At 46.4% G+C, this 13,124-nt stretch overlaps 2 protein-coding genes across 7 annotated transcripts in view; both read left to right on the top strand.

The window, feature by feature from the left end:
* ARFIP1 (ARF interacting protein 1) overlaps positions 1–2,346 on the top strand; it is a 38,422-nt gene extending 36,076 nt beyond the window's left edge. For all 5 annotated transcript variants that reach the window (XM_085222220.1, XM_085222217.1, XM_085222218.1 and 2 more), the window contains one exon: positions 733–2,346. In XM_085222220.1, the coding sequence (XP_085078346.1) occupies positions 733–888 (156 nt within the window). In that variant the 3' untranslated portion in view covers positions 889–2,346. The remainder of the gene's footprint in view (positions 1–732) is intronic.
* A 2,839-nt stretch (positions 2,347–5,185) lies between these two features.
* FHDC1 (FH2 domain containing 1) overlaps positions 5,186–13,124 on the top strand; it is a 33,100-nt gene continuing 25,161 nt past the window's right edge. The window contains exons 1-2 of one of the 2 annotated variants that reach the window (XM_085222215.1): positions 5,186–5,324; positions 8,066–8,609. In XM_085222215.1, the coding sequence (XP_085078341.1) occupies positions 8,169–8,609 (441 nt within the window). In that variant the 5' untranslated portion in view covers positions 5,186–5,324; positions 8,066–8,168. Of the gene's footprint in view, positions 5,325–5,445; positions 5,612–8,065; positions 8,610–13,124 lie in introns of those variants that run through there. The other variant, XM_085222216.1, reaches the window with a different exon arrangement.

A 13,124-nucleotide genomic window follows, 5' to 3' on the forward strand; every position in this document is an offset into this window, starting at 1 on the left:
AGGATGTCAGAGGCTGATGTTGGTGGTATGGCAGTTGAAGCTGAACCTTCCTGCCAGTATCCCATTACATGTTGTTGCTGTGAGACAGATGGCAGCACAGGGGCAGTCTGACAAAATGGTATCTGACACAGAAATGCATATGGTACTAAGATGTGGCATTGAATTCCTGCATGTTGAAGAAATGACACATCAATTCATTGACACTTGCTGAACATTCATGGAAATCAGACAGTGGATGTGAGCACAGTGAGGCAGTGGGTGGTGTGTTTTAGCAGTGGTGACAGCAACATGGAGGTCAAGCTGTGTTCCGGACAGCCGTGTAGATTTTTATGAGTACGGCATGCAGACTCTTGTTCATTGCTGTTGAAAATGCCTTGCTAATAATGGTGACCATGTTGAAAATATTTTTTGTAGCTGAGAATTTGCTCTATCAAACAGTGTTATTGTGCTCTTTGTACCTGTTGTAGTTTCCATGGAAATAAATGGGAGACATTACTCAGAGCAAAGTATGTATGCTGAGTTGGTATTGACTGTTAAGTACGCTTTCAAAATACTGGATCACTTCAACATTAAAGAATTTTGTATTTGCATTTTGTATATCTATTTTTAAACTCGCAGTAAATAACCTTGTATGAAGTCTGAGCATCTCAAATAAGCCTATCTTGTTGTAATGGACATACAACATACGGTGTCTGAATGTTCATCTTAACAAATATCTGCCCTTGTCTGCAGGTGAAGGTCTTGCACAATCAGCTTGTCCTGTTCCACAATGCTATTGCAGCGTACTTCGCTGGGAATCAAAAGCAGCTTGAACAGACACTTAAACAGTTTCACATCAAATTGAAAACTCCTGGAGCAGATGCTCCATCCTGGCTTGAAGAACAGTAATCAAAGAAGAGGACCCAATGTTAACCTAAAGTCTTTAATAAGAATTAAGGGTTGGGGTTGGAGGACTGTTGTAGTGATTCTTGCACAGAGAGCTTTAATTTTTTTTTTTCCCTTTTATGACATTGTAAAACTGAATTTGTTGGGAAAATGGGTAACTTTAAGGTAACTAAACATAATTTCTATCATTTCAAATACAGAGCACTCCTTTTGTACGTGAAGGCTGGTGGTTAATTCTGTAGCTGGGATGGGGGGAGAGGGAGGGAGGGGAAAAAAACCTACATGGATTTGCACTGACAAATTATGTTTGTGATTTCTGGTCATTTTGGTGGCTAGTCAGAATATTTCCAAATGGAGATTTATGTGATTTGTACCAACATCTGGTATTTTATAGACAAATATAGAAAACATCTTTAATAATTTTCTTATGACTTTTAAAAAGGAGAGAGTTAAAAGAATATTTTGCAAATTAATAATATAAGGCTTGCATGCAGTACATGTGTATAAGGCAGCAGTAGCGGTTGGCTCTGACTAGTGGAATTGCAGCAGATGCCTTTTAAAAAGAGGTACTTTTCCATTATAGAGATAAAAAACAACAACAACAAAAAAAAAAACCAACACTAAAGCAAGAATCACTGTCAGTCTGAGGCTTCTAAGCACACATCTTTGCTTTGCACCAAGTGGTTTGCTGAGTGAAGCCAACCATATGATGTACTAATCTCATTTAAAATTTTACTTTATGGGAAAAGAAAAAACAACCATACTAGCCTTAAATCACAGATATGTGCCTTTTTATAAGATAATATTTTCAACCAGTGTACATAATGCAAAAACCCTTTCATGTAACGGTTTGTCAGTTCCCAACATGGGAAAGGAGACTGTATAGATGCTGTTTGTTTGTACACTTAGAGCAAGTAAAAGCTTTAGTTGACCTTCGTGGACAGATAGAGATTTGAGTGAGGAAATTGGGCCAGTATGATTTTTCTGATTTTTCTGTTTAATTGGAAAGCATACTTCAGTAATGAGAGCAATGTGGAGGATACTTCTTTTTAATTTCTCCGTCTGTAGTGTAGTTCTTCCTCAAATGTAAAATTCTGACAGTTTTATCATATCCATTTTAAATTCAGTTTATTGGAGTCCTCATTTGCACATGTTACATTGCTTTGTGTTCTATGAAGTAAAATTGAAATACTTCAGATATGTTATTTACAACTGTGTGGATTGTATGATTTATGTACTGTACGTTGAAATGCCTTTCAGCTGACATTGTTCAAGTTTTCAGTGCTTAACAGAATTGTAATGTAAATCAAACTTTTTAATCATTCCTCATTAAATTCTTGGCCTGACAGTCTTCTTTATGTTTCGGTTCTGTCAGAATCTCTTGTAATAGTTAATCTACATTCCCCAGAATGTATATCCTATGTGAATTTTGTATTCATATTAAAGATGTTTGCAGCCAAACTTTTCTGACTTGTGATGGTTAAGAGCGCAACCCAGCTTCTGCAGATAAGCTGTATATTTGAGTTACCAGAAATTATTGGGTAGGGATGTAAGTCAGTAGTAGGTTATAACAGCAACATTGTTCTTCTATTTCAGAATAGTTTAGTAGCATGCAAGTTGAAGTTGAACGCAAACTCAAGGGAACAAACCCTTCAGTATTCTTGATTTTTTTTTAAACTTGCTAAGATAACTTCATCGTATTTTACAGCTTAAACGAAGCTGCTGATTTCCAGTTTTCTCTGAATCTTGGCGTATGTATGGTATGATGGTACAAGCAAGAAGCTAACTACATGATTGTGCAGCTCAGATGGAAAGCGCACATAGTAGCATTGGTGATGAATGCAAACGTATTGATTACAACTGAAATACCTGCCCTCAGAAAACTGTAGGAAATACATATACAGGGATATATAGGGATCATGTGCTTTTGGTTTCTTTGAAAGATTAACGGTGGCTTATAACTGCTGGAGTCTCTTCACCTGGAAGAAAAGGTTGGAAAAGAGAAATTACTCACTAAAATCAGTGTAGTGTTTAATACAGAGATAAAGAAGAATGATTTCCATTTTGCTCACTAAGGCAATTTTTAATTGATGGCCTCAGAGAGGAGAATCTTGTGTTCAGCTGGTGGATAAGGTACTAGCAACTTGCTTTTATAATATGTGAATGGAGGCAAAGAAAGTTAAAATATATTGTTACTTTGTATCAATTCTACAAACTGTTTTCCTACTCCGATGTGCAAGTAAAATGCTCTTCAGCATACTTCGTGCTTTGTCAAACCCTTACAAAGACCTCTGACTGCAAAATGTATCTATAGTTATGTTTAAAGAGAAGTCTATGCAAGCACAGCTCAGAGCTCACTACTATCATTAAAGTAATAGCTTGATTCCAATCTTTTTAACAGATTCTCTCAACAACTTTATCTCTGTTCTGTCTCTGCTTCAAAAAAATGATCAAAGTAATAAAAAAAAAAAAGGCTAAACATCCCCCTCGCCTTTTCTGTTTTGAACTGAACTGGAGGCATGTTCATTATGTCTTCTCTGCTTATCTGCCCTAGCTCCTTATTGTGGTGTTAGAACAACGATAAAGTATCATTATTCAGCATTCCATATCTGCAATTATCTTCAGATTTTTGTCTGGTTGTCTTTTTCATGCTGCATACTTGATAAGGAGGTTGTACTAGTCACTGTTTTCTTCATTAGTTGTTAATCTTTTCATGTTTTGTGGTCACCCTTACCCTAAATTTATCCTGCTACTGGGAGGAAAGTGTTGTGAAATTTTTTTTTTCTGTGATATGTACAGAGATGACTTGCCTGTTTTACTTTTCTCTGTTCGTCTTGTTACTTGTCTTCGTAGGTGTAGTTCACAGCTGCCATTGTGGCTGTGATAACATATCTGAAGTGCAGGGATCTGACAGAGAACAGAATAGACCTGAAACAAACATTTTGTTGGGGTTTCTTACTGTTTACGACAGTATAAATGCATTGGCTCAGTCAGGAACAGTTCTAGCAGCAGTGTGCTCCTAGTTAATGGTACTTGACAAATGGTATGTCCTACTGTGCTAATTAAAATAATAATTACACACCTTACTGCCTTTTAAAGAATATTGAAGGTTGTAAATTCAAGTACTTGGGAATTAAACAGGACTAAAAACAAGCGTTGCCTGTTCAGTCTTGATTTGCCTTTCTTACCTATATGGACGCATCATGCTGGTTTATGTGATAGTGGTAATTAATTGCAGGGCTTTGTTTCAAGAGGTTAACTTATCATGGTCATAAATTTTGAAACCAAATAGAATATGGTTTCAATGCATCTCAAGTGTGGTAATTAGCTTTCCCTCCTGCTTTTGTCCAGGCGCGGTAGAATTGAGGGCTTGTAGTGAAGGTAACTACCTCATTTGTTCAGTGGTGTGAATTCTGTTCTTACAGCTAGATCAGTTTAATCACAATATTCATCTTCAGCCTACAGCATTAGAAGCTATTTATGCTCTGAAGAAGCACAGGGCTTACACAAGACTTTTTCTCCTCTAATAAAAAAGCGATGCACTAAAGTACCTAAGACATCTTGAGAACTGTCTTGAGTATTCTATTTAACAGGTAATTTTAAAATACTGACACTGGGACTTGTGTTTAGAGTGTGCCAGCCCATCTCAATGCTATCTGTTCTAGGGAGGTGTGTTTGGTGCTTATTATAGGTGGGGCTCTCTGCTCTACTTGTTATTAAAGTTGCCCAACGCTTCCTGCTGTGAAGACCTGTTCTCGGCTGCTTGCGACTCTGAATTTAAGCCATGTGGGTAGAACTTTTGCAGGCTCTGTGTTTACATTTATCTCGGAGGGGGATTTTAAACTTAATTTGCTAATGCTGTGATTTCAAAAGCTGGGGCAAAATATCCCACAGAATGAAGGAAAGTTAAGGATTTAACTGCGTATCTGGCCAAGCTGCTAATGCCCTGCTGGCGAGGCCTCGAGCTCTCGAGGAAGGTCAGTGCTGGTTCTGAGCGGGGCAGCAGTTCATCCTGCCACGGGGGGGCTGGGCTTCGTGTCGGGAAGCTGCGAGGGGCCTGCAGGGGTGAAGGCAGCTCTCACGTGTCGCCTCCTGCCGCCATCGGCGGCAGCAGCGCTCAAGAAGAACGGTAGAGCTGCGCTGGATGTGCTTTTGTCCTCCCGGCGCTCCCGGTTCCGCTCCTCGTCCCTGCCGGGGCTCCTACACGCCCCGCAGCCCGGCGCTTCCTGCCCGCGTGTGGATGGCAGCGGCCGGTTCCCCAGAGGTCCCCGCTTCCCTTCAGCCCAGCGAGACGCAGCGCCCGGGACGCGCTGTCACCTGCCGCGGCCCCGCCCGCGCCGCGCGTGCGCGCAACCCCGCCCGCTGTCCTCGGCTGCGCTCCGGCGGTGCGATGCCAGGAGACGGCGGCGGGGCCGGCTGCGTGCTGCCGCCCGGCGGAGGTGAGCGGGCCCGGGCCGCGCGGCGGGGCGGGGGGCTCTGCGCTGCCCCCTTGCCGGGGTTCCGAGGCTGCGGCGCGGGGGCGGCCGCTGAGCGGGGCGGGGTGCCGGGTGCCGGCGGGCGGCGCTGCGCGGCCACGGGAGCGAAGGCGGCGCCGGGCCCGGCCGTTGGGGCAGGGCGCGAGGGAGCGGCGGGCGCGGGGCGCCTCGGGGTGCCGTAGCTGTCCTACGTCTTTCCGTCCGAGCGGTTCTCCGCGCAGCCGCTCCGTGCTCCGGCACCTCGGCACCGGGTAAGGGCGTCCTCGGGCAGCGGAGTTCCGCGCGCGGTCTCGGTTCTCTCCTAGGAGTAGGGTGAGCGAAGCGGCTGGGAGCGGGAATTAATCCTTTTTATTATCAATCAAGAGGAGCTGGAGCCGCGCCCCCTGACGAAGCCCTGAGGGGGGGGCCCTTCCCGGCCCGGCAGAGCCGCGTGCCGCGCTCGGGCTGCGCGGTGCCGGTTGTGCGGCGAGCAGTCGCGCGGTGCCGCGCGGTGCCCCGCGGTTCCGGGCGCCCCTCAGCCCTACCTGCGCGCCGCTGCCTGCCCACGCGCGCGGCTGGGCCGCCGCCGCATTCTTAAGAAACGAATTGCTTCGGTTTTCTGAGCCGGGGTGAAAGTTGTTCCCACAGTGCGTTTTCCAAGTTAGACGAGGTTGCCTGAAATAATGAAACGAAATGCTGCTTTTATGCCAAATACGGGCACAGCTGGGACGTGTTCCGGCCCCTCGGGCTGATTTGGATAACAAGCACGGAGTAGAGAAGCCGTAATTGAGACCTCTCAAACGTTTGATCTCGGGTGCTTTTTTTCCCTTCAATCTGAAGGGCGCGAAGGGGACCCTCGGGAGGTAGCTTTGGAGAGCTCCGTGCCCGCCGTGGCTGGCACCTGCAGACCGCGGTCCTGCCACCCGCATCTCTGCCTGAAGGCACGGCGGGGTGCCGCTGTCTGTGCCGTGTCTCCGGAGCTGCCTTCCCTCTGTCGCGTCCCGTTCCCTGCTCCGGGCTGGCAGCTGCTTCACCTAAAGCGGAGCAAGGCTCGGTGGCATGAAAACAGCTTTCCTGCTCTATCAGCCTTCGCATCTAGGTCGGGATGTTTTCCTGCCTGGTGTACTCCGCTTCTTACTCTAGGAGTGTTTCTCGTTAACTCCCCAGCGCTCGGGCTGAGATCGGTCCCTTCCCACGGGGCTGCCTCTGCATGGGCGCTGGGACTGGTGATTCGCTCCTCCGGCCTGACTTCCTCGGGGTTTGAGCCCTTTCTCCTCAAGATTTGTTGGAAATTTCCAAATCAGGCTCCCACACGTTGCCCGGGGGCATGGCAGGTCTGCCTCTCTGTCTCTTTTTTTTTCTTTTTCTTTTTCTCTCTTAAATACGTGGGAACTGGAGTTAGGAATTAATAACTGTTGAATGCAGCTTTGTGTCAGTGGAAGACAGTGGATACGTGTTGCGTCCCAATGTGAATGAAGAAAAGTTTTTCCAAGTTGAGTATTTCTTTAAATTAATGCAACGATTAATTGCTCCGAGTGGTTAATTTCTCTCCAGCACCTTGCACCTGCATTTTCATGTCTCTGTGCCTCTGTGATGATGAAGTTGGGAGGAGAGAAATGAGCGCAGAGCTCTGTAATAGCAGCTGGATATTAATGCTAATTTGAATTTGAAACCCTCTATCCTGCTCTGCTTTCTTTGTGGTTTTTCCCTTTTTACCCTGCCATTAAAATGCTTTCCATCATTCCTATGGTTTAAACGTCACGCAGCTTCTATATGAGGTGAAAAAAGATAGAAAATCCGAGGCGAGAATGTGGAGTCCATTGCATTTTTGAGGAGAAAATGTTACGCGGATCGTTTTGTGTCAATTTCCATTGGTACAGAGAAGCTGTGCGTAGCTGAGGCCTTTGCAGATCAAGAGAGAATTTGCCCCAAGGGCTGTTTCTGTACCTGGCTCTGTTTGCTCATGAGCACCCTAATGATGGATCTCTGGCAGAAATAGCAAAGGTTTTCGTCACCATTATCGGATGTCAGATTGATCGGGACTGCCATTAGCTCCTCGTGAGCACCGCTGAGTAGGCAAGTAGACAAACCTCTGCCAGACCTCTGTGCTGGTGCCAGGGCATGACTTAAGCTCTTTATGGCGAGTTTTCTGTGATTGCTTTGTGCTCAGCAACTTTTCTTGTTCAGGTTTATCTCGGTTTCCACTGCAAGATACCTTCTTATTTTGGTTTGTGTCGTTTTCTAGTAAATCCCCAAATGTTTTTGAGGTAACTTGAATGTTTTCGTAAAACATTCTTTGTTAGTCTGCGTATGAAATATTGTCATTTTTCTCTGAAAGGTATAAGGAAAGTGAAGCTGACAGGTGCAGCTTGTCAGGATTGTGCCTTTTACAGAAGTTGGATTCTTACCTGCGAGTTTACTGCCATCGGCAGTATCTTTGTTTGGTAGGTGGCAGTGTGAGAAAGCCACTCAGAACGGTTGTTATTCCTGTTCTGCTGCTTCGAGAGGGAACCTAGAGATGTAAAACCCTTACCAGCTGTGGAAAACTCTGGTGCTGGGCAGTCCTCTCTCTGCTTACTGCACTCACTTTGGTAACCTGGGTGCTGAGATCAACAGTGAGGGGCAGCTTTGCCAAGCTGATGGCTATCGTGCCTGAATTGCACCGTGTTTTCAGTGTGGCAGGCAGCGTGCAGTCACTGACCCGAGTTCCCTGATCGTTGCTGCAGGCTGTGAAGATGCTCCACCGGCAGAGTAGCGCGTGAAGCAGCGTGACCCATGCTCCAGGCAGCCCCGCGGAAGTAGCGCTCTCTCCTCCCGGAGAGGCCTAACATGCATGTTATGAATTGTCTCTCCCTGGCCAATGACAAGGAGAATGGAGCTCTCTCGGTGGCAGCAGGATTGATGAGCGAGGACCCGCCAGCTGCTTCGCCGCCACCCCCTCCGCCATGCCCCCCAGCAGAGGCACCCCCTGCTCCGCCGCTGCCCCCGCCACCCCCCCCGCTGCCAGGGCCCAGTTTGCCTCTGCACTCGCAGCTGACCAACGGGCACGATGGCCACAGCAGGAAGAAACGGATGCGGAGTTTCTTCTGGAAAACCATCCCTGAGGAACAGGTCCGGGGCAAAACCAATATCTGGACGATCGCTGCGAGGCCACAGTACCAGATCGACACCAAGACAATCGAGGAGCTCTTTGGGCAGCAGGAGGAAACCAAGCTGCCAGACCCGAGGAGCCGGTCATTAAAAGCTTCGTTTAAGGAGACTAAAGAGGAGGTAAGAACCAAAGGAAAATCTCTTTTGCACAGTGATGTATGTAACGCCATATCTGGTGTGAATTCCGTCTGGCCTTTCTGTTGCAGTTCGTTCTTACTGCAAATGTGTAGTGGTTTGAAGGGAAGGGGGACAACAGGGAAGATCAACTCTGTTCTTGGTGGCGCAGATCTGTTTTTCAGAGTGCTGCTTTTTTTTATTGTAACTGGGTAAGTGCTGCTGTTCTGGTTTCCTGTTTAAGTATATGGAAGTGAAAGGAGCCAAAGGCGCTTTAGTTAATTTTTTTGGAGAGCTCTTGCGCTTTTGGTGTGAAATGTGTGTATTGCAGTCTTTCTCTTCAGCTCTTCATAGAATCATTAAGGCTGGAAAAGACCTCTTAGATCATCGGTCCAACCCTCAACCCATCAACATCATGCCCACTAACCATGTCCCTCAGTGCCACAGATGGCACTTCCACAATGGCTGTTGCACAGTCAAATCCAAAAGTATGAGGCAGGAGGGAGGAGAATCCAATGGCAAGGGTTAATGTTATGTGTGCTGTATATGTCAAGAGGGGAAGAACCGAAATGACAATGAGGAAATAAAATGTAATGCAGTGGTTAAGGGAATTTGCTATCTAATTGGGATAATTGTAAAGTTTCAACTTTCATAAATGTAGCCTTCCTGCTACTGAATGCTTTATTCCATCTACTGTGCTTTTTTAGGACTCAGAAATAACCTTGACTTTGCAGTTTGACCGGAAGACTGCTTTCTGGTCTGGTAGGGAGGGCTGTATTCCCAATGCTTGCTGCTCAAACGCTCCACAGTGTGCTGAGAAGTGAATTTTCTAGCTCCCAAATTCTGACTTAGGGGCAGCCTCTTTGTGAAGGTTGAGCCAGATTGTCTCGAGTGATCTTTCTGCAAAGTAACTGGGGGGTAGAAATGTAGATTTAATCACAGATGTGTGTCTCTATGCATGTTTGGTCGTAAACAGAGAGCAGAGGGCACAGGGTTAATAGGCATGACTGTTTTTAATGAAAAAATAGGGCCTGCAAACAAATGGTATCTTGCAGAATTTGGAAGACAGCAAAATAACCAGTAAGGGTTAGGTGAGAACTTGGTGTGCTGATGGTGTTCCTGTTGTACACAGATGATAATAGGAGATTTAAGCAGGCATGTGTACTGTAGCCTCTACAACCCTGACATCAGGAAGAGGTAATTGTGGCCATCACCAGAGGTAGTCATTAGCCCGCGTGCGGTGCTCAAGATGTGTGCATCTTGGAGTCAGACTGCGGTGAGTGGACTTCCTGCACTGCGTGTGGATGCACATCCATCCATACATGCTTGCTGTGAAGCACCTGCCCCCATCCAGGGCTGACATGTGCTGAAGATCTATATTAGAAATGATCATAAATTTCATTAACTGAACGTGGCCTCTGGTGTACACTACGTGGAGGCAGAGAAGACTCCAGTGTGCTCCAGAACTCGTGTACAGCTTGAAGCTGGGTTTCCTCAGGGGGAATTAGAGCAAAAAATTACAGGTCTGCAAAATATATGCTTTCCGTGGATGTACTTTCCAAGGTAGGGCCCCATGAAGCCAGACCCCTGTCTTGTTACAAGTTAATGCTTTTCTGCACACATCCAGAGCTGATGCAGTGGACCCAGGCATGCCTGTGGCTTGATGCCTGCCTGGCCTATCGCAGGACTGCTGCTGGCAGATGGCAGGCAGTGAGGCAGTGGATTTGCCTCTCGGCACTGATTGCGCTGCTGAAGTGACAAAGTGCTCAGCTCCATTGTCGAGCGTGCCACAACAGCGTGTCTGACAGCAATGAGCAATGCCTCGAGTGTTAATGGGCTTTGCAGTGCTAGCAGCTTAGTAAGGAGGGAAGGAGATAATCCCAAAGAGCCATATGTCACTGCAAGTGTGGAAGCACAGCTATGCAACAGCTTGCGTGTTACTGGGGCCATCATTCAGCATCACTATGGAGATTGGAGCAGACCTTGTGATTTCTGTCATCTGGCAGTGCTACACTGGTGACCCTGGGCTCACTGGGAAGCTGGGAAGGAGTTGAGGTGCATGTGGCATCAGTGTGATCTTGTGGGCAGAGCATTAAAGTAGGAGGCGGTGGTTCTGTTCTGGGTTGTGTCACTGTCCTGACAAGGGAACGTGGGGAAGGTGTTTCGTGTCTCAGCACCTCTCTTCGTTTTGTTCAGACACAGTTGATTTTAGAGAGTGCTTTATGGTCTAGCAACGAAAATGTTCTCCAGAGATCAAGAAGAGATGTCTTTAAACTAAAAGAGGGGAGGTTTAGATTAAATGTTAGGAAAAAGTTCATCAGAGGATGGTGTGGCCCTGGCACAGCTGCCCAGAGAAGCTGGGGTGCCCCATTGCTGGAGGCGCTCAAGGCCAGGCTGGATGGGACCTGAGCTGGTGGGGGGCAGTCCTGCCCATGGAAGGGGTTGGGCTGGGTGGGCTTTGAGGTCCCTTCCAACCCAAGCCATTCTGCGATTAGTCTAGTTGCCATAGTATGTCAACAGCAAATTTTCCATGCCTAAATTGAAGAATTCTTGGTTCCAAACCTGAAGAAAATTTGTCCAGCATGATGCACCTATGCATGGGCAGAGCCTTTCCTCCCCTGACTCCTTGCTCTCTGTATAACAGCATCTGTTCAGTGGGAGCAGTGAAGATGGACTCTGCAGCCAGTGCTGAGTGTTCCCCTGGAGACAGAGGGGAAATGGGTTTCGTGCCTCCTGCAGAGAAGTCATGCAATTGTGGGCAGTTCTGGAAGAAGCCTTCTGTTGCCCTTACAGAACTGCATGCCCTTTTAGTTCCTGACTCCTCAGTGCTTTACACAGGCAGATGAGGTACCTAGTTCAGGTTTTGGAATCCCAGTTCTGGAGGCTCACTACTAAACATCATCATTATAACAGAAGCCTCTTTGAGATTTGAGACCAACTCCTACAACACATGCTTTCCTTTCCATAAACAAGCCTTCCCCAAACCCTTAGGAGATTAATTAACATGTTTTCCTAAGTAAGAGCTTAATTTGCCCCTATGGTTTCACATAATTTGAGTCAGAAAAACAGGGGTTGTAGAATTAAGTTTACACACCAACTGCAAATTACTTTCCCCACGGTTGGGAGCAGTGCAGCACCTGCTTTCCCAGGCTGCAGCCAACCTGGCAGTGGGGGGCAGGAGGGCTGGTGGCCACCCAGCGAGCTGCACTGCCCTGCGCCAGCCCTCAGCTCCAGGTCCTCATCTGTGTGCTGTCTTTGGTCATCATCGGGCCCTCTGTGAACTGGTCTGCTGCTTAGTACCATGCTGTTGGGGATTTTTGTTTGTTTTCTACTGGAACATTTTTCTGCTATTTTAATGTGATTTGGTGGCTTGCAGAAGGGTCCAGTGAGCTGCAGAGCCTGGGTGCTGGCACCAGCACTGAAGGTGTGTATGAGCAGGAGATAGGAGTAGACTTTCTCAGAAGCTAAGGTCATGTTTGAAGGGTAAAAAGCACTTGGGAGGAAACAATGTGCAGGCAACAAGGACAGATTGAAATGGAAGTTCGGTGGGGAAGCTTCTAAATCTGATAGGCAGCATGGTGCTATGGAATGTGAGGTGGAAAGTGCTGTGCTTTTGTGCACAGATAGGAGCATGTATTTATGGTGTACTTGCTGAGTCCCCCCTCACATTGTCCTCACATTCCCATCTGGAAACTTCTGGAAGACAGCAAAGTAATGTCAGCTTTTTCAAACACTCTTGATAATCTTCAAGTGGACACCAAGTAAGGAATGACTAAAAGGTGAGCCGTACACTTATTGATTGTGTGCTTTAACTAGAAAGTATGAAAACCTAGAGTACCCAGAGCAAAAAAAGGTCCTTGTACTTACAGTAAAGACAGTTCTGACATGTGCTGATAAGGCAGGTTTAGCTGTATATGTTATAATCCGTTCTTTATCTTCAAGGGAAGACATGGAAAAAATCTCTAGTTTGATTTGAGGTTGTCCCACACACCTGAGCAGTGCCGTGGAAAGCAGGAGTTTTCCCAGGAAATGGTTAGTGTGGTGGTTAGTGACTGCAAGTATGTACAGAAGATTAATTCTGAATAAGCTTAAAGAGCAAAAACCAAGCCCAAAGCTAGAATGACGGTGGCAGAACTTGCAGGCTTAAACTAGTACCGGGAAATCAGAGCATTTGCAGAGAGCAGAGCAATTAGAGGCTGGGGCTGCAGAGGTCACTGAGAGGTCTCTGTATTTGAAAAAAGATTGGAATACTGCGAGGGAAGAGATAGCTGAACCTGCCCTATGTAAGGGGCTTTCCTTAATGATCTGGGGGCCTCAGCTCTGAGATAAGAAGAGAGTAAGCCACAATCTGTCCTCTTATCTTTGCAAATGCTAAAATTGAAGGGTTTCAGGCTGGCAGTTAGCTAATTGAAACTGTTCTAGTAGGAATTATCTAATGGAATACTCTCATGTTTCTTGTGTTCTCCAGTCTTTACCACTTTCAAAAGAGAGGAAATTGCAACATTTTGGAAAACTTTTGAA

This window comes from Meleagris gallopavo, chromosome 4, assembly GCF_905368555.1.
Source record: "Meleagris gallopavo chromosome 4, MGAL_WU_HG_1.1, whole genome shotgun sequence".
Lineage (NCBI taxonomy): Eukaryota > Metazoa > Chordata > Aves > Galliformes > Phasianidae > Meleagris > Meleagris gallopavo.